This window comes from Salmo salar, chromosome ssa25 (genome assembly GCF_905237065.1).
Source record: "Salmo salar chromosome ssa25, Ssal_v3.1, whole genome shotgun sequence".
Taxonomy (NCBI): Eukaryota; Metazoa; Chordata; class Actinopteri; order Salmoniformes; family Salmonidae; genus Salmo; species Salmo salar.
Genome location: NC_059466.1, coordinates 11,362,321 through 11,389,917, shown reverse-complemented (window position 1 = coordinate 11,389,917; position 27,597 = coordinate 11,362,321). Strand labels below are relative to the sequence as shown.

Genomic DNA, 27,597 nt, shown 5'->3' with positions numbered 1-27,597 from the left:
CCAATCTCATGCATTTGATCTGTGTTCCCACCATAGATGTTTGACTGGATCAGTCACAATAAGGAAGTGTTCCTGCAGAGCCACACAGAGATCGGCGTCAGCTACCAGCACGCCGTGGACCTCCAGACGCAGCACAATCACTTTGCCATGAATTCTATGGTATGTGAGGACTGTCAATGATATGTGAGGACGGTCAGTGGTATGTGAGGATTGTCAGTGATATGTGAGGACTGTCAGTGATATGTGAGGACTGTCAGTGATATGTGAGGACTGTCAGTGGTATGTGAGGACGGTCAATGGTATGTGAGGACTGTCAGTGATATGTGAGGACGGTCAGTGGTATGTGAGGACTGTCAGTGGTGTGTGAGGACTGTCAGTGGTGTGAGAACTGTCAGTGGTGTGTGAGGACTGTTTGTGGTGTGTGAGGACTGTCTGTGGTGTGTGAGGACTGTTTGTTGTGTGTGGTGTGTGAGGACTGTCTGTGGTGTGTGAGGACTGTCTGTGGTGTGTGAGGACTATATGGTGCTTGGGGATGAAGTGGTTTGTGGGTACTATGTGGTATATGAGGACTGTCTATGGTGTGTGATTGTGGTGTGTGTGACCTACATAATATATGACTATATGGTGTGTGAGGACTGTCTGTGGTTTGTGAGGACTATATGGTTGCTTTCTGTGGTGCATGGGGACAGGGGATCTAATAATATGGATGATGTCAATGGTCCTTGAGTCATGCCTCAGTGATTTCACTTTGTATGAGTAAGAGTTGAATTATTGAAAGGCATGTTCTAGGATGGGGTCAAAAGGCCTTTCAATTACTGGATTAGTATTTATATGAGGGTTGTTAAAAGAAAAACGTACTCCCCCATTTGACAGCTATCATTGATATAGTACAGGCCACTGGCGGTGGAGAGCAGAATTGAGTTTTAAATATAAACACACATACTCTGATTATTATCGCTCTGCTGTAACAGCAGGGTACTTCCTCAGTGTTGATTTTATTTCCTCTGGTTAGCCTCACCAGTAACACTGCCATTAAAATAACTGTTAGGGTTAAGTCCCAAATGACACCCTATTCCCTATATAGTGCGCTACTTTTGATCGGTCCCTTTACTGCTAGTTACATATGTACAAATCTACCTCAGTTACCTCGTAAACCTGCACATCGACTCTACCGGTAACCCGTGTCTGTAGTTATCGTTGTGTGTTTTACTTTTCGATTATTTCCCCATCTTCTTCCTCTCTGCATTGTGGGAAGGTCCCGTAAGTAAGCATCTCACTGTTAGTCCACACCTGTTGTTTACGAAGCGTGTGACGAATAACGGTTTGATTTGATTTGGTTGATTTGATTTGAGCCCTATGGGCCTAAATAGGGAATAGGGTGCCTATTGGGATACACCTTACAGTAGGCAATGACCTCTACTGTAGTTTTGCTCTGGAGACATGCCTGATACTATTTGGATGAGAAATCAAGCTATTTATATACCGAGACACAAACCAAGACTCTCACACGGCATGCGCACACATGCACATTTCAATGGCATAATAACGCTGGGCCGTATGGTGAGATCCTCTGCCATCTCCTCCAGTAATCATTGGAGAGAATCATCTGTCCCCAAATCCCCAGCTCTGTGTGTATTCGGGAGCAGGCCTGTTGAGTTATTCGTGTTTGGCACCGATGTGCAGACACACATACAGGCACACAGGAGGCCCTTCACAGCAGCATGTGTGTCTTTGTGTGTGGCTGTGTGTGCTCCCTCCTCTCCAGTCCTCACAGCCTGCTGTGTCTCCATCGACCTGCTGCTGGGCTGGGCTGGGCAGGGCTGCACACAGCAGTCATCAGAGGGGGTAAACAGACACAGGCACAGAACAGAACCACACTGGCCAAAAACCACTCACACACAGAGGCATTTCTGCTCTCACTGAAGAACCTCGCTCTCTCTCTCTCTCTCTCTCTCTCTCTCTCTTTCTCCGCTCTCTCTCTCTCTCCCCGCTCTCTCTCCACTCCCCCCCACTCTCTCTCTTTCTCTATCGCTCCTTCTTGTTATCCCTCTCTCTGCTCTCTGCTCATACAGACTCCCGACTCATACTGTTATTATGTTTTAGCGTGAGTCTTGGCTCAGCGTGCTCAGCGTGCAGCCACCATGTCTGAGCGTAGTTCATTAAGCCCTGCTTGAAACCTACGAGCTGTTCGTTTTGATGGCTTCATTAGCAGTTCTAATCAGGTTAGCGGTAAATAAAGCCCACGGTGGGTGCATCGTGTGAAGCTGATAAATGGATGGGCCTAAAGCGGCCAGAGATGATGAGACTCCCATAGTGGGGAAGGAAGGGGGATGGGTTTTGGGAACTACAGAGCCAGATGGCAGTAAAGAGCGTGTGTGTGTGTGTGTGTGTGTGTGTGTGTGTGTGTGTGTGTGTGTGTGTGTGTGTGTCAAAGGCATCAGGGGTGGCCTGCCAGAGAGAGAGAGATTCCCTGAAAGCTGCAGAATTCTGTCACGCTTGTTGTCGCTAAGCTCTACACCATCACTTCGCGGCGGGCTGGCTCGCGTGTCATGTCTGTCATGTTAAGGTGTATCATTGCGTGTTTGGCTATCAAGTGATACGACACCACTAGGTATAGCTAGACACGCCACAGAGACCAAGCCCTACACAGTTTGTCTACTTTCATTCAGTCATTTCTACGTTAATAAATGTCAATATATCCGGAATTAAATCAAATACTGTTTATCCCAAATTGAATCTTTTCCCATAATATATAATATCTTCTTCACGTGTGTCCCTCCCTCTGTGCAGAACGCCTATGTGAACATCAACCGGATCATGTCGGTGGCGACGCGGCTGTCGGAGGCGGGCCACTACGCCTCGCAGCAGATCAAACAGATCTCGGCCCAGCTGGACCAGGAGTGGAAGAGCTTCGCCGCCGCCCTGGACGAACGCAGCACCATCCTGGCCATGTCGGCCGTCTTCCACCAGAAGTCGGAACAGGTACGGTGACAGTAGGCTGAAACCCCTTACTGTTGTCACTCAGTTACAGTGCCTTCAGAAAGTATTGCACATTATGTTGTGTTACAGCCTGAATAAAACATTTTTATGAAATAGATGTTTTTCTCTCACCCATCTACACACAATACACCATAATGAAAAAGTGAAAACATGTTTTTAAACATTTTTGCAAATGTATTGAAAATGAAATACAGAAATATATGTTAGAATCACCTTTGGCAGCGATTACAGCTGTGACTCTTTCTGGGTAAGTCTCTGAGAGCTTCGCCCACCTGGAATGTACAATATTTGCCCATTATTATTTTCAAAATTCTTCAAGCTCTGTCAAATTGGTTGTTGATCATTGGTAGACAACCATTTTCGAGTCTTGCCATAGATTTTCAAGCAGATTTAAGTCCAAACTGTAACTCGGGCCACTCAGGTAAATTCACTGTCTACCTGGTAAGCAACTCCAGTGTAGATTTGGCCTTGTGTTTCAGGTTATTGTCCTGCTGAACGCTGAATTAATCTCCCAGTGTGGTGGAATGCAGACTGAAACACGTTTTCCTCTAGCATTTTGCCTGTGCTTAGCTCCATTCCATAATTTTGTTATCCAGAAAAACTCCCCAGTCCTTAACGAATACAAGCATACCCATAACATGATGCATCCACCACTATGCTTGAAAACATGGAGAGTGGTAGTCAGTAATGTGTTGTAGTGTATTTTCTCCAAACATAACACTTTGTATTCAGGACCAACATTTTTTTTTTTTACAGTATTACTTCAGTGCCTTGTTGCAAACAGGATGCATCTTTTGAAATATTTTTATTCTGTACAGGCTTCCTTCTTTTCACTCTGTCACTTAGGTTAGTATTGTGGAGTAACACAGTTGTTGATCCATCCTCAGTTTTCTCCTATGACAGCCATTAAACTCTTTAACTGTTTTAAAGTGACCATTAGCCTCACGGTGAAATCCCTGAGGTTTCCTTCCTCTCCGGCAACTAAGTTAGGAAGGACGCCTGTATCTTTGTAGTGACTGGGTGTATTGATACACCACCCAAAGTGTAATTAATAACTTCACCATGCTCAAAGGGATATTCATTGTCTGCTTTTTTTTAACCCATCTACCAATAGATGCCCTTCTTTGCGTGGCATTGGAAAAACCTCCCTTGTCTTTGTGGTTGAATCTGTGTTTGAAATTCACTGCTCAACTGAGGGACCTTACAGATAATTGTATGTGTGTGGTAGAGAGATGAGGTAGTCATTAAAAAATCATGTTAAACACTATTATTGCACACAGAGTGAGTCCATGAAACGTATTATTTGACTTGTTAAGCAAATGTTTACTCCTGAATTTATTTAGGATTGCCATAACAAAGGGGAAAATACTTATTGACTCAAGACATTACAGCTTGTTATTTTTATTAATTTCAAAACGTTTTGGAAACATATAATTCCACTTTGACATGATGTGGTATTCTGTGTAGGCTATTGTCAGACAAATCTACATTTAATACATTTTAAATTCAGGCTATAACACCACAAAATGTGGTAAAAGTCACGGGGTCTGATTAATTTCTGAATCCTAACTTGAAGTCTGAGCACGTAACGCAGACCTTTGTGTAAAGCACGTATTGATGTGAAAGGGAGATTTGCATGAAATTTCAAGATATCACCGCCCCTGAAGTCAGACCACAGGCTATCTGAGAGAGATAGGAATGTCGGCTGCTGCCTGTTGCTGTGTAGAGGTAGTTAAGATAGACCTGCGTTGCCTTGGCAGCAGCTACTATGATGCTGAGTGTTTGGGGCTTCAGGTGTGCACAGGGGGGGGGGGATACTGCTGCCTGTCAGAAAGCACTTAGCCAATCATCCAGGGTTACCTTAGCCTCTTGTAAAGATGCCGTGTCTGCCTCCATACCTTCCTTCCTCCCTGCCTCCCTCCCTCCCTGCCTGCCTGCCTCCCTCCCGGCCTGCCTTCCTCCCTGCCTTCTCTCTTCCCGTCTCTGTCTACGAAATGACTCACATTGCTCTGTTGATTGGTCTATTTGTCTCTGTTCTGTTGTGTGAATATGTCTCTTGGCCTGTATCCATGCAGTTCCTGGCTGGGGTGGAGGCCTGGTGCAAGATATGCAGTGAAGGGGGGCTGCCCTCGGAGATGCAGGACCTGGAGCTGGCCATCCACCACCACCAGACCCTCTATGAACAGGTGACGCAGGCCTACACCGAGGTGAGACACCCTCACAACACTGACTCAGCTACAGCACTAACTAAACACTGGTGTATAGTGCAACCTGGTCTCAAGGCCATTTGTATGATTAGGGATGTTTTTGGTGTCCCCCCATTTAATATGACACAGTTGAAGTCGGAAGTTTACATACACCTTAGCCAAATACATTTAAACTCAGTTTTTCCACAATTCCTGACATTTAATCCGAGTAAAGATTCCCTGTCTTAGGTCAGTTAGGATCACCACTTTATTATAAGAATGTGAAATGTCAGAATAATAGTAGAGAGAATGATTTATTTCAGCTTTTATTTCTTTCATCACATTCCCAGTGGGTCAGAAGTTGTGTGTGTGTGTGTGTGTGTGTGTACACTCAATTAGTATTTGGTAGCATTGCCTTTAAATTGTTTACCTTGGGTCAAACGTTTCGGGTAGCCTTCCACAAGCTTCCCACAATAAATTGGGTGAATTTTGGCTCATTCCTCTTGACAGAGCTGGTGTAACTGAGTCAGGTTTGTAAGCCTCCTTGCTCGCACCAGCTTTTTCAGTTCTGCCCACAAATGGGATTGAGGTCAGGGCTTTGTGATGGCCACTCCAATACCTTGACTTTGTTGTCCTTAAGCCATTTTGCCAGAACTTTGGAAGTATGCTTGGGGTCATTGTCCATTTGGAAGACCCATTTGCGACCAAGCTTTAACTTCCTGACTGATGTCTTGAGATGTTGCTTCAATATATCCACCTAATTTCCCTCCGCATGATGCCATCTATTTTGTGAAGTGCACCAGTCTCTCCTGCAGCAAAGCACGGTTGGGATGTTGTTCTTCGGCTTGCAAGTCTCCCTCTTTTTCCTCCAAACATAACGATGGTCATTATGGCCAAAGAGTTCTATTTTTGTTTCATCAAAAAGTACGATCTTTGTCCCCATGTGGAGTTGCAAACCGTAGTCTGGCTTTTTTATGCTGGTTTTGGAGCAGTGTCTTCTTCTTTGTTGAGCAGCCTTTCAGGTTATGTCAATATAGGACTCGTTTTACTGTGGCTATAGATACTTTTGTACCTGTTTCCTCCAGCATCTTCACAAGGTCCTTTGCTGTTGTTCTGGGACTGATTTGCACTTTTCGCACCAAAGTACGTTCTGCGTAGTCCCATGGTGTTTATACTTGCGTACTATTGTTGTATTGTGGTAGCTTCAGGCATTTGGAAATTGCTCCCAAGAATGAATCAGACTTGTGGAGGTCTACAATTTTTTTTCTGAGGTCTTGGCTGATTTCTTTTGATTTTCCCATGATGTCAAGCAAAGAGGCACTGCGTTTGAAGGTAGGCCTTGAAATACATCCACAGGTACACCTCCAATTGACTCAAATTATGTCAATTAGCCTATCAGAAGCTTCGAAAGCCATGACATACTTTTCTGGAATTTTCCAAGCTATTTAAAGGCACAGTCAACTTAGTGTATGTAAACTTCTGACCCACTGGAATTGTGATACAGTGAATTATAAGTGAAATAATCTGTCTGTAAACAATTGTTGGAGCAATTACTTGTGTCATGCACAAAGTAGATGTCCTAACCGACTTGCCAAAGCTATAGTTTGTTAACAAGAGATTTGTGGAGTGGTTGAAAAACAACTTTTAATGACTCCAACCTAAGTGTATGTAAACTTCCGACTTCAACTGTATGTTACGTTACGAGTGGAATAGCAGTCGTACACTAACTGAAGATCTGGTTTATAGTGGCATTCTTTGTTAGTTTAAAACCCCACCACATAGCTTTCAAGGAGAATTCCCACAGTGGTAATGACCCTTTTATATCTTTTCAAGGATGGCATGAGGTTTTGGTTTTTCAAAGACCATCATAAGTTATCTAAACATGATCGTAAACAATCTAAACGTGGATGTACGCTGTACATTGCTTTGAAATATTGCCCTTAAATTAAACCTGACCAGACACATACTGTAACTCTATCAGGACCATTTTTACCTTCGACTATGTTTATGTATTGTACCTACAGTTTTGCATCAAATAGGACCTTTTCCCACCACATTAAATCCAGCTGATTTGCACCTTGTGTGACACATGGCCTGTAATACGTGGACCACTGTCCATCCAAGTCAAATTGACTTCCCACAGAAGATCCCATGTGATGATAGGTTTGTGTAGCATTTCACTAGATGCCTCTGCACCACACTGACTTTTGTGCTTGCTTGTTTTATTTTAGTGTCATATCTGAAAAGGTTGCTAAAAGCGTCTCTGGTTTGAACCAAAAAAAGAAAGGGTTGGCTTTTCTGTTCCATATTGTGCCACAGATGAAGACAACAATACCCATCCCCATGCACCCAAATTGCATATAATTTAGTCATTTGCATTGGAAATTAAATTACAGCTCTGACCAGCTTGATTTAGTATCATACATGGACAGCTAGAACAGGCCAGGAAGGGATTTGATCAGAAGAGAGATGATTAGCAAAGAACTGACATTCAAAAATCCTTATTTTCCTTCGCTTTTTCTTTCCATATAATCAACCAAAGATTTGACTGACATGACCGGCTTCAATATGAATCTTTTCACTCAAATCTTTGTTATTTAATGCAGATATAAAGTTGCTAAAGGGCGGTAACTTTCCCTAAATTCCCAGGTTTTCCATAAATCCCAGTTGGAGGATTCCTGGATTCAAGGAATATGGAATATACAAGAAATCCGTGAAGCCTCCAACTAAGATTTCTGTTTCAGTTATGTAACTCTCCTAATGTCATGTCCCTCTCTGTCACCAGGTCAGTCAGGATGGCAAGGCCCTACTGGATGTCCTCCAGAGACCACTGAGCCCAGGGAACTCGGAGTCTCTGACGGCCACAGCCAACTACTCCAAGGCGGTCCACTGTATCCTGGACGTGGTCCACGAGGTCCTGCACCACCAGAGACGCCTGGAGAGCATCTGGCAGCACCGCAAAGTCCGCCTGCATCAGAGGCTACAGCTCTGTGTGTTCCAACAGGACGTCCAACAGGTAATTGCCGGCATGCGCAGGCACACACACGCATGAACGTAGTGCACCGTAGGGATTAGGACACAGTGTAAATGGAAAGGCTGTATCTTCAGGCATCTGTTTGGGCACCACCTCTTCAGTCTCTTGCCAGGTGTCGTGGGAGTTATGGAGATAAAGGATTCAGCCTGTGTCAATTCCTTCTGACACACTAGTTTGGTAACAGTACGAGGGTTAGTAGGCCATGGTGTCAATCACAATGTCTTTTAGTTTTTCTTTTAGTTTATCCCGTTTTAGAAAACACAGTTCATTGCCCTGATACTGCATTTTACTGCAGCAAAATCTTTACATCTCCACTGTTCATTTGGCTCTGTGCCAACTCCTGGTTTGTAAAAGGAATCCATATCTCAAACGAGCAGCATGAAGAAAGAGGACATTTGTCAACAGTTGTCTGTACTTTTCCTCTAATATTTTTTGCTTGGAAAAGTGCCCAGAAGTACAGTGAGTTTACCTTGCATTAGCCATTTTGTTGAACGGAGAGAGAGAGAAAGCTGCACAGACTGGGGGTGTGTCCCAAATTCCACCCTATTCCCTATACATTACACTAATAATTCCAACAGCAGCACTGAGCCAAGTCTCTGAGACAAATCAAGATCTGACCTCTGATCAGCCAAAAGCCAAACCATGCAGAACCAATCCACCAGGGACACTGGAGCACTGTTGACTCAAGCCTTACTTACCTCACAAACTTCATGAATAATTACTAGGCATAATCTTGGAACATTTTACCATGGATTCAATGGCCTAAAAAAGCAATGCTGTGTAATATAACACGCTAGTGTGTGTGTGTGTGTGTGTGTGTTCAATAGGGTATGTGTGAGTGAGTGAGTGAGTGAGTGAGCGAGCGAGCGAATCAGCTTGCTCGGTCAAGTCACTCAACGTCTCTCACACCTTCCTCCTTTCTCAATATGGCTCCCTTTGGGTGAATACCTCTTCTCTCCCTCTCACCCCTCCTCTCATATCTCCTCCTCTCCCTACCTCTTTCTCACTCTGATAACGAGCCCACTGCTCCCTCACCGAGGCAAACATTACTGTAGGGCTGCATCCCAATTGGCACCCTATCCCCTATATAGTGCACTACTTAGGGAATAGGGTGGCGTTTGAGATGCAGCTTAAACACAGAAGACGTAAATGCGATGGATCTCCCCATTCATTGAAGCAGCTGATCAGGTAGGAAGAGCCCCTTCATGGGCATGGGCTGGGTAGTCTTTCCTGATACCTTTTAAGTGACATTCTACAACGGGTTAGTCAAAACAAGCCTTGTGATTGGTTGAGACGCATTCAAAGCCATACTATACTAAACGAAAATATAAACGCAACATGCAACAATTTCAAAGATTTTACTGAGTTACAGTTCATGTAAGGAAATCAGTCAATTAAAATAAATTATTTAGGTCCTAATCTATGGATTTCACATGACTGGGAATACAGATATGCATCTGTTGGTAGGGATGTGGATCAGAAAACCAGTCAACGTCTGGTGTGACCACCATTTGCGTCATACAGCGTGTCACATCGCCTTTGTATAGAGTTGAGGCCGTTGATTGTGGCCTGTGGAATGTTGTCCCACTCTTCTTCAATGGCTGTAATGAAGTTGCTGGAAATTGGCGGGAACTGGAACATGCTGTCATATTCGTCGATCCAGAGCATCCCAAACATGCTCAATGGGTGACATGCCTGGTGAGTATGTAGGCCAAGGAAGAACTGGGAAATTTTAAGCTTCCAGCAATTGTGTAAAGATCCTTGCGACATGGGACCGTGCATTATCATGCTGAAACATGGGGTGATGGCAGCGGATGTATAGCACAACAATGGGACTCAGGATCTCACAGTATCTCTCTACATTCAAATTGCCATGGATAAAATGTAATTGTGTTGATTGTCTGTAGCTTATGCCTGCCCAAACCATAACAACACCGTCACCATGGGGCACTCTGTTGAAAATGTTGACGTCAGCAAATCGATCACCCAGACAACACCATACTCGTGTGGTCTGCTGTTGTGAGGCCGGTTGGACGTACTGCCAAATTATCTAAAACGACATTGGAAGCGGCTTATGGTAGAGAAATGAACATTCAATTCTCTGGCAACAGTTCTGGTGGACATTCCTGCAGTAAGCATGCCAATTGCACACTCCCTCAAAGCTTTTTTTTTTAGGGTGGCCTTCTATTGTCCCCAGCAAGGTGCACCTGTTTAATAATCAGTAGTGTTGCATGGGTAAAATTACTGGGGAAGCCAAAGGCGCTGTTGCACCTTCTTCACCACACTGTCTGTGTGGGGGGACCATTTCAGTTTGTCCGTGATGTGTACACTGAGGAACTTAAAACTTTCTACCTTCTCCACTGCTGTCCCGTCGATGTGGATAGGGGGATTCTCCCTCTGCTGTTTCCTGAAGTCCATTATCCTCTCCTTTGTTTTGTTGACGTTCAGTGAGAGGTTGTTTTCCTGACACCACACTCCGAGTGCCCTCACCTCCTTCCTATAGGCGTTGTTGTTGTCTCGTCGTTGTTGGTGATCAAGCCTACTACTGTTGTGTCATCTGCAAACTTGATGATCGAGTTGGAGGCGTGTATGACCACGCAGTCATGGGTGAACAGGGAGTACATGCATAATGGTGGGGCCCCAGTGTTGAGGATCAGCAAAGTGGAGATGTTGTTTCCTACCTTCACCACCTGGGGGCGGCCCATCAGGAAGTCCAGGACCCAATCGCACATGGCGGGGTTGAGACCCAGGACCTCAAGCTTAGTGATGAGCTTGGAGGCTACTACAGTACTGAATTCAGTGGGTCTAAGGTGACAGGTAAGGTGGAGGTTATATGATCCTTGACTAGTCTCTCAAAGCACTTCATGATGACAGAAGTAAGTGCTACGGGGCCATAATCATTCAGTTCAGTTACGTTTGCCTTCTTGGGTACAGGAACAATGGTGGCCATCTTGAAGCATGTGGGGACAGCAGACTGGGATAGGGAGAGTTTGAATATGTCCGTAAACCCACCAGCCAGCTGGTCTGCGCATGCTCTGAGGACGTCTGGGCCGGCAGCCTTGTGAGGGTTAACACATTTAAATGCCTCACTCACGTCGGCCACGGAGAAGGAGAGCCCACAGTACTTGGTAGCGGGCCTTGTCGGTGGCACTGTGTTATCCACAAAGCTGGCAAAGAAGGTGTTTAGTTTGTCTGGAAGCGAGACGTCGGTGTCCGTGACGTGGCTGGTTTTCTTTTTGCAGTCCGTGATTGTCTGTAGACCCTGCCACATACGTCTCGTGTCTGAGCCGTTGATTTGCGGAGGGAATACCTCGAGCACCATTTAAACTCCAACGTTTCAACATCATCTAATCACCTATGCTTCGTCTAATACAGTGACAACTAAAAGATACCAAAAACAATTTAGTCCAATCAAAATAAGCTAAATATGATGTGGCTGTCCATGGTTCTGATTTCTATGTGCGTTTGTGTGTGTGCGTGTGTGTGCACGTTCATGCATGTAGAAAAACATGTTGACTCACCCTACTTGTAGAGAAACGCCAAGGCCATCATCCTCTCTTTCATGTTGACAAAACGGTCTATCACTCTGTCGTACAGTGCACACTTTTATTTTTGTTGTCCTAGGCTACCTGGCTAAAATGCTTGCTCACTAGCCTAACTTCCATTCATGGACAACGTTAGCTAGTTAACATTAGCCTTCTACATCGAGCTACATATTGAACTTCCATCGTCTCAGGCCAGGGACACAACAATGTTTGAATAAATGGTTGGATTAGAATATCCGTTATAAACATTGGCCAGTGTAGAGAATTAAGTAAAATCACAATCCCAAATCCCTATCTCCATCCATGGCTAATTTAGGAATGGGCCAATTTTAGCTAGCCACCGGAGGACAACAACACAACGAGATGTAACAATTCAAGTTTTTCTGTCAATGACGTATCCTCTCAATGGGATTTGATAGGAGTGACGCGAAAATCCTGGCTTCCCTTGCCACTTTTTTTTTTGTTGGTGCGCCAGGACCATTCACAGTTGAGCTCACTTAGTTTAGCTCAACATTGATTGTCAAATTTGTATACCTTTTTTGTCAAGGGAGGCATGATGCTCGCTGGCTTCTCTTGCCTTCAATACTACGGGTGGCAACAATGTCATACTCGTTTGGACCAGACAGCATCAGATAGATGGCCTACACATAGAGAGACAAGAGGGGCGCTGTTTCACTGCCTCGGATGCTTTCTCCTGTGAGATAGATTCAGCCTCTTGCGAACTGAAGGAAAATGATCAAACACAGAGAGACGAAAGATAAATTGTTTTTGGGAAAAAATTAAATGTACATTTTTGGGGAATGCCTTTCTTCCCTTTGCATCCATGAATACACCCCACTGGTAGTGATCATGCTGTTTAATCAAGTTCTTGATATGCCACACCTGTCAGGTGGATGGATTATCTTGGCAAAGGAGAAGTGCTCACTAACAGGGATGGAAACAAATTTGTGCACCACATTTCAGAAAAATATGCTTTTTGTGCTCTTTTATTTCAGCTCATGAACACTTTACATGTTACGTGCATTTTGTTCAGTGTAAAAAACCTGTTTAGCACGGGTAAGCCTATGATGCAAAAATAGGCATCTTGTTTTCTGTTCTATCTGAGAAATCCTTGCGCATCCAGTGTCCCATCAGCCCAGCCAGCCAATTCATTAATTTGAGCTCCACTGTAAAAAGCATCTAGACAGTATTTCCCCTTGCTTCTAGCCTAACATTTGGTTTGCAACAATGGGTGTTTGTACAAATGTTGCTGTCGCTCGACATTTGCAACATTGAAATTCGATCTCCGCTGTTCTGTTGAGAATAAACGTCTCAGGACGAGACAGACATTTTTTCTCAGCCAGTTGAAATCATGAATCGGCATCATTTTACAGATATACATTACCGTTCAAAAGTTTGGGGTCACTTAGAAATGTCCTTGTTTTTGAAAGAAAAGCTAATTTTTTGTCCATTAAAATAACATCAAATTGATCAGAAATACAGTGCAGACATTGTTAATGTTGTAAATTAATATTGTAGCTGGAAACGCCAGATTTTTATGGAATATCTACATAGCCGTACAGAGGCCCATTATCAGCAACCATCACTCCTGTGTTCCAATGGCACGTTGTGTTAGCTCATCCAAGTTGATCATTTTAAAAGGCTAATTGATCATTAGAAAACCCTTTTGCAATTATGTTAGCACAGCTGAAAACTTTTGCCTAGAAGGCCAGCATCTCGGAGTTGCCTCTTCACTGTTGACGTTGAGACTATCGATACATATAGTGCACAACTTTTGATTAGGCCCCATATGGCTCTGTTTAAAAGTAGTGCACTATGTAGGGAATAGGGTGCCTATTGGGATGCTTTCTGAATCTCCTCACCTGATATGGGCACTGTGAGTGTGGATTAGCAGTTTAACACTTATGATAGAAAAAGGAGCCTTGTCAAGTCAACCATTTTTTCTGATCAGCTCTACAAATCCATACCGTTGAAAAATGTCTGTATCCTATAATGGAAAGTAAAAATTGAAGTATGATGTGAATTTACTTCACAAGTGAAGTACAGTGAAATCGGTGTAATCGGATGCGTTGTCATTATTCTGTATAAAACAAAGAACAAGGGGCCCCCCGAGTGGGGCAGTGGTCTAAGGCACTGCATCGCAACTTGGCTCATCACGCTGTAGCGACTCCTTGTGGTGGGCCGGGTGGCTGCAGGCTGATCTCAGTCGTCAGTTGAACGTTGTTTCCTCAGACACATTGGTGCTGCTTGCTTCCGTGTTTGGCAGGTTATGTTTTGGGGAGCTGCAGCGATGAGAGAAGATTGAAATTGGGAAGAAACAAACTAGCCTGTTGGACAAGTTTAATTTCAATCTGATCTGCTTCAATGGTGTTGTGTTTCTGATATATTTTCATGTTCTGATTTGTTCCGTAAACCAACCTCTCTCTCTCTCCTCTGAGGGTATTAAACCCTTAATCCAGGTGGAATTTGTTTTGTAAGGTTTCCATAACATAATTGCTTCCAAGTGGTGCAGCGGTCTAATGCACTGCATCTCAGTGCTAGAGGCGTCACTACAGACTCTGGTTCAATTCCAGGCTGTATCACAACTGGCAGTGATTGGGAGTCCCATAGGGCAGCGCACAATTGGCCCAGCATTGTCCGGGTTAGGGTTTGGACGGGGTAGGCCGTCATTGTAAATAAGAATTTGTTCTTAACTGACTTGCCTAGTTAAATAAAGGTTAAATAAAAAATATATATACAAAAATAACTATGATGCGTAAAAACTTTGTGGAGACAAGCGGGACCTCAAGAGTTAACCAACCCTGCGAATGGGTTTGGTATCTCATATTTTTATATTCCACAGAGCTTTGTAAACCAGAAGGGAGTAATGAAGTGATCTATGGGACTTTAGTGAGGTCCAGCTGACTTTCTGATACAGGATGCAGTGATGAGTATTAAAACTGTTAGCTGTGATAAAGCGAAGGGCTCTATGGTAAATGGCATCCAGTGGTTTAAGAGTAGTGGCTGCTGTATTCTGGTAAATGGTGTCACCATAGTCGAGAACTGGCAGGAAAGTGAACTGCACAATCTGCTTCCTGCTGTTCATGGAGAGACCAGATCTATTTCTAAAAGATAAGCCCACTTTACATTTTTGCTTTTTAACTAGCTCATCAGTATGTTTTTTAAACATTAGATCCTTATTAATCAAAACGCCCAGATATTTATAGGCAGGAACTCGCTCGATGAGGAAGCCATCCAATGAGTGAATATGTAGCCCATCTGAGACATTTTTTCCATGAATTAGAGGACCACATATATTTTGTTTTGCCCACATTAAGTACAAGTTCAGATTGCAGCTCTAACATAGCTTGGTCAACCATCGGTGCAATGTCATACGTTACCGCATCATCTGCATACTTGTGAATATAACAGGATTTAATACAAAGACCAATATTATTTATATAGATATTAAAGAGAACAGGTCCCAATACAAACCCCAGCGGTACACCTTTTGTAATTTCTAGGAAACTTGACACCATCAGAAGGCACCCATTGTGACCTGTCTATCAGATACCTCTTCAAGCCATTTGCAAGACTCCTTGTCCAGACCGTTTTTAAATAAGTAGGGAATGGTCAACGGTGTTGAATGCCTTGGAACCGTCTTTAAATCGGGCAGCACAATGTGTTTTATGATCTAGGCATTTGAACACATCATCTTAAACAAGCATAGTAGCTGAAATAATGCTATGTCCAGATCTAAAACCAGACTGGTGAATATTTAGAATAGAGTGAACAGTTAAAATAGTTCTTAGCTGGGAGTTGGTCAGGGATTCTAGTGCCTTGGCTAGGCAAGATAACTTGGAGATTGGCCGGTAATTATCTAAGTCAGAAGGATCTCCGCCTTTATGTAGGGAGAGGACATGTGCCGCTTTCCAAATCTCAGGGATAACACCCATAGGAATTGTCAAGTAAAAAAATATGGGGTTTTGAGTGGGACAGAGAGATGTAGTAAGTGAATCAGCCCATGCCATTTTGCAAGGCACTTAAATACATCGTAGACCTCAAATGGTTGAAATGAGAGTAAAGTATGTGAGTCTGTTAGAGCATCATTCTGAGGTGACGAAAGGACTCCCTCTAGTGGAATGAGATGAGATTTAAGAGACTTTCCTTTCGAACAGGTGGCCAGCTGAAGCAAAATGATTATTAAAAGCACTACAAATTTTCATTTTGTCTAGTATGGGACCAGAGGTTGTCAAAGCCTGCTGGGGCAATGAGGGTGTTGGGGTTTTGTTTAAAATATTGGACTAATTTCCAGAAATTAGCTGGATTACCACCGTTCTCCGATATACAATTCACTAAATATGTTGATTTTGCTTTTCTAACCAGAGATAGACATATATTTCTCAAATGTCTGAAGGACTACCAATCAGTCGTAGAATCAGTCAGTCTAGCCTTAGCCCAAGCTACATTTCTTTCCTGTAATTTCTCAATCAATTCATGCGTGAACCATGGATTAGATTTGCCATTTATCCTTAGCCTTTTGTACAGCGCATGTTCATCTGCAACAGAGCTATTGTCAGTGTGCACAAGGAAGCAGGAGGGTCGAAGTCAGGCGCAGGAGACACAAGTCCGTGTACACACGTAATTTTAATAATATCCACACGTAGCCCAGAAAACAGGGAAGGCAGGGCAAGGCAAAACAAATGCCCAAAACAAACAGCCCGCACGCAGCTTAGGGACGCAGCCCAAAACACGCTGCACCAAAACCCACAGGCATAGGGAAAAACACCTGAACCTCTGAACAAGACACCTGACAACAAATAATCACGCACACAGCACAACCTACACAGAACGACTAAATACCCTCCCTCACTAATGAACTAATACGAAACAGGTGCCAACTAAACTAGACCTAACCAACAGAAAATAAAAGAGGATCGGTGGCAGCTAGTAGGCCGGCGATGACGACCGCCAAGAGCCGCCCGCGCGAGGAGGGGCGCCACCTTCCGTCGATGTTGTGACAGCTATACAGGGAAATAAAACAATGAAGGGCCTGATCTGAGTCAGTGATAGTTGATGCAACCCACCAGTTACTCAGCCCCAGTTGAAAAAGAAATGCTCATTAAAATTCATATAATTTCTCTGTAATAATACATGAGCGAGATTAAGATCATTTAACATCTGTTATGAGGCGACTGTAAACTTTGGAGGGGCATTTGTTAGAATAATATCTAAGAGAGTAGGTTTCTAAGGGTGTTTTAAATGTTGAGGCGAGTTGGTTTAGGACAGATGTGGTAATACACACAGCAACATTCAAATTATTGTTTATGAATATTGCGACACCCCCACCTCTGCCAGCTCTGTCAGATCTATAAACATTATATCCCATTCATTCAAAGACACATCAAAGTCTGGCACAGACTTTTTTTTTAACCAAGTCTCAGTAATAATCAAAATGTCCGAGTTAGTTTGAGAAGAAAGAATTACAATATGATCCATTTTCAAAATCAAACTTCTGGCATTTACATGAATCAGTCCAAGGCCACAGCTACAGGATTTCAGATCAGACGGAGTCTTTAACACAAACATGCTGTGATCAGTAGCTAACCCTCTATATGAAATAGCCATGGGGTTGGCTTGAAATGGTATAGATAAGATTGCTTAGAACTGTGCCATTTGGTCTATGCCTCGAAGAGGATGTGGATTAATACAGGACTCAAATGAGGGTTACCTATTTCGGGCACGGACTGATAACCCATCACTTTTTTAGTCTCTTATCAATGTTAGCACTCAGCATCTAAGTTGCTCTCCTGTTCGTGTGCAGGCCGTCCGTTTTTAGAAACTGCGGTCGCTCCCAAAGCATTTCGAAATTGTCAATAAAATCAAATGCTTTTTCAGAGCATATTCCTGATTTCAGTCAAGAGTCCAGTGCAAGTAGCCGGGAGAAGCGATCAATTCCACAACCATGTGTTGGGATAGAGCCAGAAATTAAAATCAGCTTGCCCCTAGCCAATATTCTGTCTCTCAGGTATTCGAAGTCTCTTCTTAACTAAGCCCATTGCCGCAGTGTGCAGCGCTGGGTTTTGGTCTAGAATGACCGAAAGCTCCCAAGTGATGTCACGCACTCTGCCACCGGGGAAGCAGTCTGCGCCATCAACCACGACATCCCTTATAATGGAACTCCCAACAATTGCTATCTTGGGACGGGGAGGTTGTGGATTTCCAGACACCATGCACCCTATTCCCTATCAATCAAATGTAAATCAAATGTATTTACAAAGCCCTTTTTACATCAGCAGATTTCACAAAGTGCTAAACAGAAACCCAGCCTAAAATCCCAAACAGCAAGCAATGCAGATGTAGAAGCATAGTGGCTAGGAAAAACTCCCTAGAAAGGCAAGAATTTAGGAAGAAACCTAGAGAGGAACCAAGCTCTGAGGGGTGGCCAGTCCTCTTCTGGCTGTGCCGGCTGGAGATTATAAGAGTACATGGCCATTAAGGCCAGATTGTTCTTCAAGATGTTCAAATGTTCACAGATGACCAGCAGGGTCAAATCATAATCACAGTAGTTGTAGAGGGTGCAACAGGTCAGTACCTCAGGAGTAAGTGTCAGTTGGCTTTTCATAGCCAAGCATTCAGAGGCTGAGACAGCAGGTGCGATAGAGAGAGAGAGTCGAAAACAGCAGGTAGCACGTCCAGTGAACAGGTCAGGGTTCCATAGCCGTAGGCAGAACAGTTGAAACTGGAGCAGCAGCACGACCAGGTGGACTGGGGACAGCCAGGAGTCATCAGGCCAGGTAGTCCTGAGGCATGATCCTAGGGCTCAGGTCCTCCGGGAGGGGAGGGAGAGAGGGAGAGGGAGAATTAGAGGAAGCATACATAAATTCACACAGGACACCAGATAAGACAGACTGACCCTAATCGACTATTGCAGCATAGATACTGGAGACTGAGACAGGGGTGGGTCGGGGGACACTGTGGCCCCATCTGACAATACCCCCGGACAGGGCCAACCAGGCAGGATATAACCCCCACTTTGCCAAAACACAGCCCCCACACCACTAGAGGTTTATCAACAGATATGTACTGTAGTGCACTACTTTTGACCAGAGCCCTATGGGCCAGGCACTACATAGGGAATAGGGGTGCCATTTGGGACACAGCCTGTGTAATACAGCATTGTACTAGATAGAATACATCACAGTGAAAGCCACGCTGGACTGGCTGAAAGAGAAACACTGTAGTGTATAGTCCAGTGAGTCCACTGTGTTTGTCTGGCCCCTGGCCCTCTGCCCACAGTCAGAGTGGAGCTCAGTGATAGGGGGTGACTTTGTTTACAGCTCACTAATGACATATTGTTAGGAACAGACGAGGCCTGCTTATACTATACCTCAGGGACAACCGTCCTCCACTGTGTTTGCTTCCCAAACGGAACCCTATTCTCTATTTAGTGCACTACTTTTGACCAGCGCCCATAGGGCTATGGTCAAAAGTAGTGCACCAGAGAATAGGGTGTCATTTGGGATGCATGCATGGAGACTGTAGCATGCATTTAGTTAGTTAATTTACATACTGTAGACACACAGAGCCGCAAGTTTATATACGTTTACTTAAGGTGTTGTTCATTGATATTCATTTTGGCTGGTTTAATGAACATCATTATTTGTCTGACAGCACAGAATGCTATCAACAGCTATAGTATGCATGTCTCTTTCTCTCGCTCTCTCGCTCTCTCGCTCGCTCGCTCTTTCTTTTCTTTCTTTCTCATCTCAGCCTGATGCGTAGCCTGATGTGTAGATGAAGTCCTTAGTCTCTGTAGCACCTAGTAGAAGTATCCACAGCTGTTTTATTTATGGGAAAGAATAACTACAGCATCAATGATTGTGAATGACTCAATGAGACTCAATGAAAATTAGCTGTGATCCCTTGATTCCCCACCTGTCTGCGATGGTTCTGCCTCTGATTCAAATGACCGACTGTATCAGGGCCTGCAGACTCCCATAATCTCTGTTACTGTGCTCCAGAGATATCTTTCCCATACAAGTTGGCAAGGGTTATTTTTCTCCTATTTGGATTAGCCTGTCTACGGTTTAGCAAGATGACGCTTTGTCTCTCTGCCCCCTCCCCCCAGTCTTTCTTTCTTTCTTTCTCTCTCTCTCTCTCTCTCTCTCTCTCTCTCTCTCTCTCTCTCTCTCTCTCTCTCTTCTTTTTTCCTGTGATGTTGAGTGGCTGGTCTATTTTGTAGATAAGCAAATCCTTTGTTCGGGGCTTACTGACTGGGCCGGGCTCGATTGAAGCCTCCACCATGGCAGATCAGGACTGGGGTTATCAGCAATGCACATGAGTGACCACTGCACCGCACCGCACCGCACCGCGCCACACAGCCAAGCAGCAGACGGTGTTGATGGGCTGCATTTCAAGCCCCTGACTCATTGGATGCTTCCCAAATGACACCTATTCCCTATGTAGTGCACTGCTTTGGCCAGAGTCTACCCAGCTAGCACATAATGTTCTGAGAACCATATGTTTCTTAGAGCTTGGTGAGAGCGTGGTTGTCCTATGGTGATTTTGCATACAGCCTTCCCACAACTTTCTGGGAATGGTGCAGGAAAGTTGCTTGACTTTGGAAAATGTTCAGCACATTTAAGGAACTTTAACAAAAACACTTTTCTAAAGTTGGAACATGGTTACATTTCATTTCAATTTTGGTAATGTTCTAGGAACGTTTTCCAACTGGTTTGACATTGGGAATGTTCTCAAACAGTTCAGAGGACGTTAAGAAACAACGTTCTTCTGTGGGAATTTCACTACTTCACTATTGTATTTGTTATATGCTTCCTAAACAACAGGTGTAGACTAACAGTGAAATGCTTACCTATGGGCCCTTCCCAGCTATGCAGAGAGAAAAATAGAAAAAAAGTAGAAACATATAATTACACAAGAAATAAATACAATGAGCAACGATAACTTGGCTATATACACGGGGTACCAGTACAAGGTAATTGAGGTCGATATGTACATGATGTATAGGTAGGGGTAAAGTTATTAGGCAACAAGACAGTAGCAGCAGCGTGTGTGATTAGTCAAAAGAGTTAGTTCAAAAAGGGTCAATGCAGATAGTCTGGGTAGCTTTTTGGTTAACTATTTAGCGGTCTTATGGCTTGGGGGTAGAATCTGTTCAGGGTACTGTTGGTTCCAGACTTGGTGCATCGGTACCGCTTGCCATGTGGTAGCAGAGAGAACAGTCTATGTCTTGGGTGGCTTTGACAATCTTTAGGGCCTTCCTCTGACACCGCCTGGTATAGAGGTCCTGGATGGCAGGGAGCTCGGCCCCATTGATGTACTGGGCGGTACGTACTACCCTCTGTAGCGCCTTGCAGTCAGATTCCAAGCAGTTGCCATACCGAGTGGTGATGCAGCCAGTCATGATGCTCTCAATGGTGCAGCTGTAGAACTTTTTGAAGATCTGAGGGTCCATCCGGTATTGTAGAATTCGATCTTAGCTCGTCAGAGGTTGTAGCAGGATTTCTTTTAAGTGTCTTTGTTAATGTCCTGCTCCTTGAAAGCGGTGGACGTTGCCTGTAATTCTGATTGGGATATGTAAATCTGGTCACTGTGGGGACGACGTCATTGATGCATTTATTAATGAAGCCGGTGATTGATGTGTTAATATTTTTCAGCTCCTAAAAATATAGATGAAAACTCTCTTGATAAATATTATGGTCTGCAGCTTATCATGAGGTATTCTAACTCAGGCGAGCAAAAATGTGAGACTTCCTTAACATTAGAGATCGTGCACCAGCTGTTGTTAACAAAGAGACACACCACTCCCCCCTCATCTTACCCAAGGCTGTGTCGTGTCTTTGGGTACCATTAAACGGAAGACATGTTTATCAATTAACTCCCTGTAATTATTATCACGCGATTAAACTGATTAATCGTTTAATTGTAATTAACTAGGAGATCGGGGCACCAAGGAGAATATTCAGATTACAAAGTTATAATTTTCCTAACATAACTTTCCTATATTATTATATAGGCCGATTATCTTCTGGTTTAAATGGTGTATTTTACCTCTAGTCCAGTCTCATTCCAAACGTCGTAAATTGTTGTATCTGCACGAACCCAGTCTTTACTAAAATCATCCATACATCAATTGTCTTAAAATCATTTATTTACTACACTAAGTAATTAACAGAAAAACATACAAACAGTAATTATCGTCACAAAGGATTGGTATAGTAATGTGCCCTAATGGCTAACAAGCATGGCTGGTCTGTTAGACAATGGGTCATAAACGGTCAGCTGAGAAGTTACACAGAGTTCATTAATATTAACAATTGACAATTGAAGGCTCACTCATTCGGGAACAATTGCAATCAATACATATTTACGCTCATGTGTCGTCGTGATCCTTGTTCGAGAGTTCTGTTCTGTTGGGGAGTTTTGTCCGCGTTCTCTCTCTCTCTCGGTTAGAATGGATCTTTCAGAGCGACATTCATTAATGTCGTCATCGAATGGTTGTTTCGTTGGTCTTCGCGTTCAATGATATAATTTACTTAGCTGCAGACTAATAATTAATATCAAAGACTTGTTCTTATTCTGTCGGTCTCGATAGTCTAAAAGTTAACCACGTGGTATAGTTCACTTTCAGTAGAGTACTTGGATGGTCAAACCTCTGGCCATAGAGTGTAGGCCTGGTCTGAAGAAATGTAAATCAGGGGGTGTTTTATAGTGCCCATCGAACAGGCTTGTCAAATGACGCCTGGTCCTGTATGTGTCCCTGGGGCGTGCCTATGACTGAGTTAGATTTGGTTACAGAAATACAATTCTATCACATTACATCAGTACATAGCATCTCAATGTCTTACAAAAGCTTTATCCTTATTAATACATTCTATACAACCATTATGTTGCAAGTCTCAAGCTGATGCTATTATATAAACAGTTTTATGGTAATATGGCTATATTGTCTCTTCTGAGTATCACAAAATTGTACCAAGCGGATCAGTTCGTAGCTGGATTCTTCACCAATCTTCCATACCTTCTCCAGCACACACAAAATGTCGCTTGGCTCTCCAATTCTATGAGTTGGAAGAATTTCCTGTGTCTCTCTATGGGCCATGTGGCCAGAGACTCTCCTGGAATTTTAGAGTTTTTACAACCCTTTACACACAGGGTGGATTGGGGGGGAGTCAACTGTCCTCCCTGTACCAAAAGAGGCCAACGTCATGACAGCTGCCAACCGGTCTTGATGATACATGGAAAAGTCAGCGAGATACAGTTGAAGACGGAAGTTTACATACAGTTAGGTTGGAGTCATTAAAACTCGTTTTTCAACCAATCCACAAATTTCTTGTTAACAAACTATAGTTTTGGCAACTCGGTTAGGATGTCTACTTTATGCATGACACAAGTAATTTTTCCAACAATTGTTTACAGTGTCACGTCCTGACCAGCAGAGGGAGTAGTGGTGTAGTATTTTGGTCAGGACGTGGCAGAAGAAGTCTGTATGTGTTGTCTAGTATGTCTGTTTCTGTGTTGGTCTTGTGACTTCTGATCAGGAACAGCTGGGGATCGTTGTTCCTGATTGGGAGTCATATATTTAGGAGTATGTTTGTCACTTGGGTTTGTGGGTGGTTGTGCTAGCACTGCTAGTCTTTTTTTTGTTTGTAGTAAGCATGTTAGCCTGTCGTGAGTTTCGTGTTCATTGTTTTCTGTGTATACTTTACTTAATTATATTAAAAGATGGGTATCCACATTCCGCCTGCAGTTTGGTCCATTCAACACGGCTTCAACATTTATGACATACAGACAGATTATTTCACTTATAATTCACTGTATCACAATTCCAGTGGGTCAGAAGTTTACATACACTAAGTTGACTGTGCCTTTAAAAAGCTTGGAAAATTCCAGAAAATTATGTCATGGCTTTAGAAGCTTCTGATAGGCTAATTGACATAATTTTAGTCAATTGGAGGTGTACCTGTGAATGTATTTCAAGGCCTACCTTCAAACTCAGTGCCTCTTTGCTTGACATCATGGGAAAATCTAAAGAAATCTGCCAAGACCTCAGAAATAAATTTGTAGACCTCCACAAGTCTGGTTCATCCTTGGGAGGAATTTCCAAATGCCTGAAGGTACCATGTTCATCTGTACAAACAATAGTACGCAAGTATAAACACCATGGGACCACACTGCCGTCATACCGCTCAGGAAGGAGACGCGTTCTGTCTCCTAGAGATTAACGTATTTTGGTGCGAAAAGTGCAAATCAATCCCAATACAACAGCAAAGGACCTTGTGAAGATGCTGGAGGAAACGGGTACAAAAGTATCTATATCCACAGTAAAACGAGTCCTGTATCGACATAACCTGAAAGGCCGCTCAGCAAGGAAGAAGCCACTGCTCCAAAACCGCCATAAAAAAGCCAGACTACGGTTTGCAACTGCACATGGGGACAAAGAGTACTTTTTTGAGAAATGCCCTCTGGTCTGATGAAAGAAAAATATAACTATTTGGCCATAATGACCAACGTTACGTTTGGAGGAAAAAGGGGGAGGCTTGCAAGCCGAAGAACACCATCCCAACTGTGAAGCACGGGGGTGGCAGCATCATGTTGTGGGGGTGCTTTGCTGCAGGAGGGACTGGTGCACTTCACAAAATAGATGCCATCATGAGGATGTTAAATTATGCTGATATTTTGAAGCAACATCTCAAGACATCAGTCAGGAAGTTAAAGCTTTGTCACAATTGGATCTTCCAAATGGACAATGACCCCAAGCATACTTCCAAATTAGTGGAAAAATGGCTTAAGGACAACAAAGTCAAGGTATTGGAGTGGCCATCACAAAGCCCTGACCTCAATCCTATAGAAAATGTGTGGGCAGAACTGAAAAATTATGTGCGAGCAAAAAGGCCTACAAACCTGACTCAGTTACACCAGCTCTGTCAGGAGGAATGAGCCAAAATTCCCCCAACTTATTGTGGGAAGCTTGTGGAAGGCTACCCGAAATATTTGACCCAAGTTAAACAATTTAAAGGCAATGCTACCAAATAATAATTGAGTGTATGTAAACTTCTGACCTACTGGGAGTGTGATGAAAGAAATACAAGCTGAAATAAATCATTCTCTCTCAGTTATTCTGACATTTCACATTCTTAAAAGAAAGTGGTGATCCTAACTGACCTAAGACAGGGAATTTTTACTGTCTTTTATTTTTACTAAATGTCAGGAATTGTAAAAAACTGAGTTTAAATGTATTTGGCTGAGGTGTTCCGACTTCAACTGTATATATCATCCATGTCCTTAGACGTGAAACATAGAAGCTTTCCAGAAGCTGTTTTCGGTCAAATAAAATTATGGCGAAGACTTAAAAAAAAATTAAGATCACTGTAAAAAAAGAACACTAAATAGCAGAGTTGATAAGGAGCCCGTAAAACGGCTGCTATCCACTGCAGCGCCATATCCTTGGATATTTAAAAATTATTCCAATAACTTGAAGAAACAATGTTTTTCTATGGGAATTTCAGTACATCAGCATAACGTTTCCTACAGATTTTCTCTTGGTATAATTTAATATCATGTTCTCAAATTGTTTTCCGACAACGTTAATAAAACTTTTCATCAAATTCCACAAGATAACTTTAGTCATATTTTAAGAATGTTATTTAACAACGTACATTCCGTCCTCAAAACGTTAAGTACATTTTACATCAAAATAAAATACTTAAGGAACATTCAGAGAATTTTCTAAGTTATTTAAACACATTTCCATTCCGTTCTCAGCATCAACAAAACGCTCTCTATCCTCTATCTTGTGAAGTGTGTTCAGGAGTGTTGCCCTCACTCACTAATTGGCCACACCTGATCTTAATGAGTGCTTGTTTTCTTTTGAAATTGGGTCTGTTTGAATAGACTAAAATGAAAAGCTTTGTATGCATGAAAAAACACAACATGCTAGCTCCATCCTGGTGGCACAGTGGACTAATTCCATGGATGGAGAACAGAAGATTCTAGGTTTGAATCTCACTGATGCGTCACATTGAAAAGGGAATGTGTTAATGCCTAAGCAAATACATTTCCATGTGTTCTATCTGTGCTTGGAGTTCACAGTTAACCTAAGCTATCAGTGTTATTATTATAAGTCCTGCTGGTACATGCTCTCAGAACGTTATTTAATTACCTTCAAATAACCTATAATTTCCGTTCTCAGAACGTTCATAAAACCTTTCAGGAAAACTTTCAGGGAACCATAGTAAAACGTTCTCAGAACCTCACTGAAGTCTTACAGTTCCCAGAACAGGCAAAATGTTAACTTCCGTTCTGTTTTAACGGTCAGGAAACGTATGGCTTCGTTCCCAGAACCAATGGGAAACCAAACATTTACTTTTCCACAAATTCCAAGGAACCAAATGTGCTAGCTGGGTATAGAGCACAGGTCAAAAGTAGTGTACTTTAAAGGGAATAGGCTGCCATTCAGGATGCAAGGGCTTCCAAACTGCAAGGGGCTTGTCAGGAGGAAGCAGTGTTGGAGGATATGTGGAGGAAGTTCAGCGCTATCCAAGGTCATCTACTATATATCCGTAGCCAGATTTAAGAGGAGTTGGAGAAACCTGGGGCTGTCTCTATACTCTCCTCCCTCCACATTTGGGTTAATCTAATGACATTCCTCTCATTTATCTTAAGGTAAAGCATACAATGCAATGGATAACGACTGCAAGGGATAGCACTAAAATAAAATAAACTGTTACCTTAGGCATCAGCAGAACTGTGCTTCATGTATGAAGCATATTTCTTTGTGGATTTGTGAATGTCAGCAATGCTCCAACCCACTGTGCTATTCACATGGTATTTTACTGCTTCCAAGGGCCCATACATTATCTGGTCAAAAGTAGTGCACTATATAGGCAATATATATAGTAGTGTGCCTTTTGGACACACTACATTTTTTCTTTTCATTGGCCATCATAAAGCCAGAAAACGAGGACTGTGGTAACATTTTATTTGGATAGTCCATCTACAGACTATCTATTGACTATTAGTAACATTTCAACTAACTATCTACTAACCCTAAAATTAACCCTAGCCCTAACCTTAACCTGTACCCGGCTCCACGAGGGGGCTAAAGGGGGCTTAGTTCAAACTTTAGCCCCCTCAGTTTAAGTTTTATGTTCCTACAGTTGAAGTTGGAAGTTTACTTACACCTTAGCCAAATACATTTAAACTCAGTTTTTCACAATTCCTGACATTTAATCAGAGTAAAAATTCCCTGTCTTAGGTCAGTTAGGATCACCACTTTATTTTAAGAATGTGAAATGTCAGAATAATAGTAGAGAGAATGATTTATTTCAGCTTTTATTTCCCATTCCCAGTGGGTCAGCAGTTTACATACACTCAATAAGTATTTGGTAGCATTGCCTTTAAATTGTTTAACTTGGGTCAAACTTTTCGGGTAGCCTTCCACAAGCTTCCCACAATAAGTTGGGTGAATTTTGGCCCATTCCTCCTGACAGAGCTGGTGTAACTGAGTCAGGTTTGTAGGCCCCTTGCTCACACACGCTTTTTCAGTTCCGCCCACAAATTGTCTATAGGATTGAGGTCAGGGCTTTGTGATGGCCACTCCAAAACCTTGACTTTGTTGTCCTTTTTCCACAACTTTGGAAGTATGCTTGGGGTCATTGTCCATTTGGAAGATTCATTTGTGGCCAAGCTTTAACTTCCTGACTGATGTCTTGAGATGTTGCTTCAAAATATCAACATCATTTCCCATCCTCATGATCCCATCTATTTTGTGAAGTGCACCAGTCCCTCCTGCAGGAAAGCACCCCCACAACATGATGCTGCCAACCCC

The 27,597-nt window shown here is 43.0% G+C and overlaps 1 protein-coding gene across 4 annotated transcripts in view; it reads left to right on the top strand.

Moving 5' to 3' along the window:
• The window catches only part of LOC106586158 (kalirin), a 261,879-nt gene that overhangs the window by 122,503 nt on the left and 111,779 nt on the right, over window positions 1-27,597 (top strand). For 3 of the 4 annotated variants that reach the window (XM_014173062.2, XM_014173066.2, XM_014173061.2), the window contains exons 6-9: window positions 37-159; window positions 2,791-2,982; window positions 5,076-5,207; window positions 7,972-8,202. In XM_014173062.2, coding sequence (XP_014028537.1) covers window positions 37-159; window positions 2,791-2,982; window positions 5,076-5,207; window positions 7,972-8,202 — 678 coding nt within the window. The remainder of the gene's footprint in view (window positions 1-36; window positions 160-2,790; window positions 2,983-5,075; window positions 5,208-7,971; window positions 8,203-27,597) is intronic. The other variant, XM_014173063.2, reaches the window with a different exon arrangement.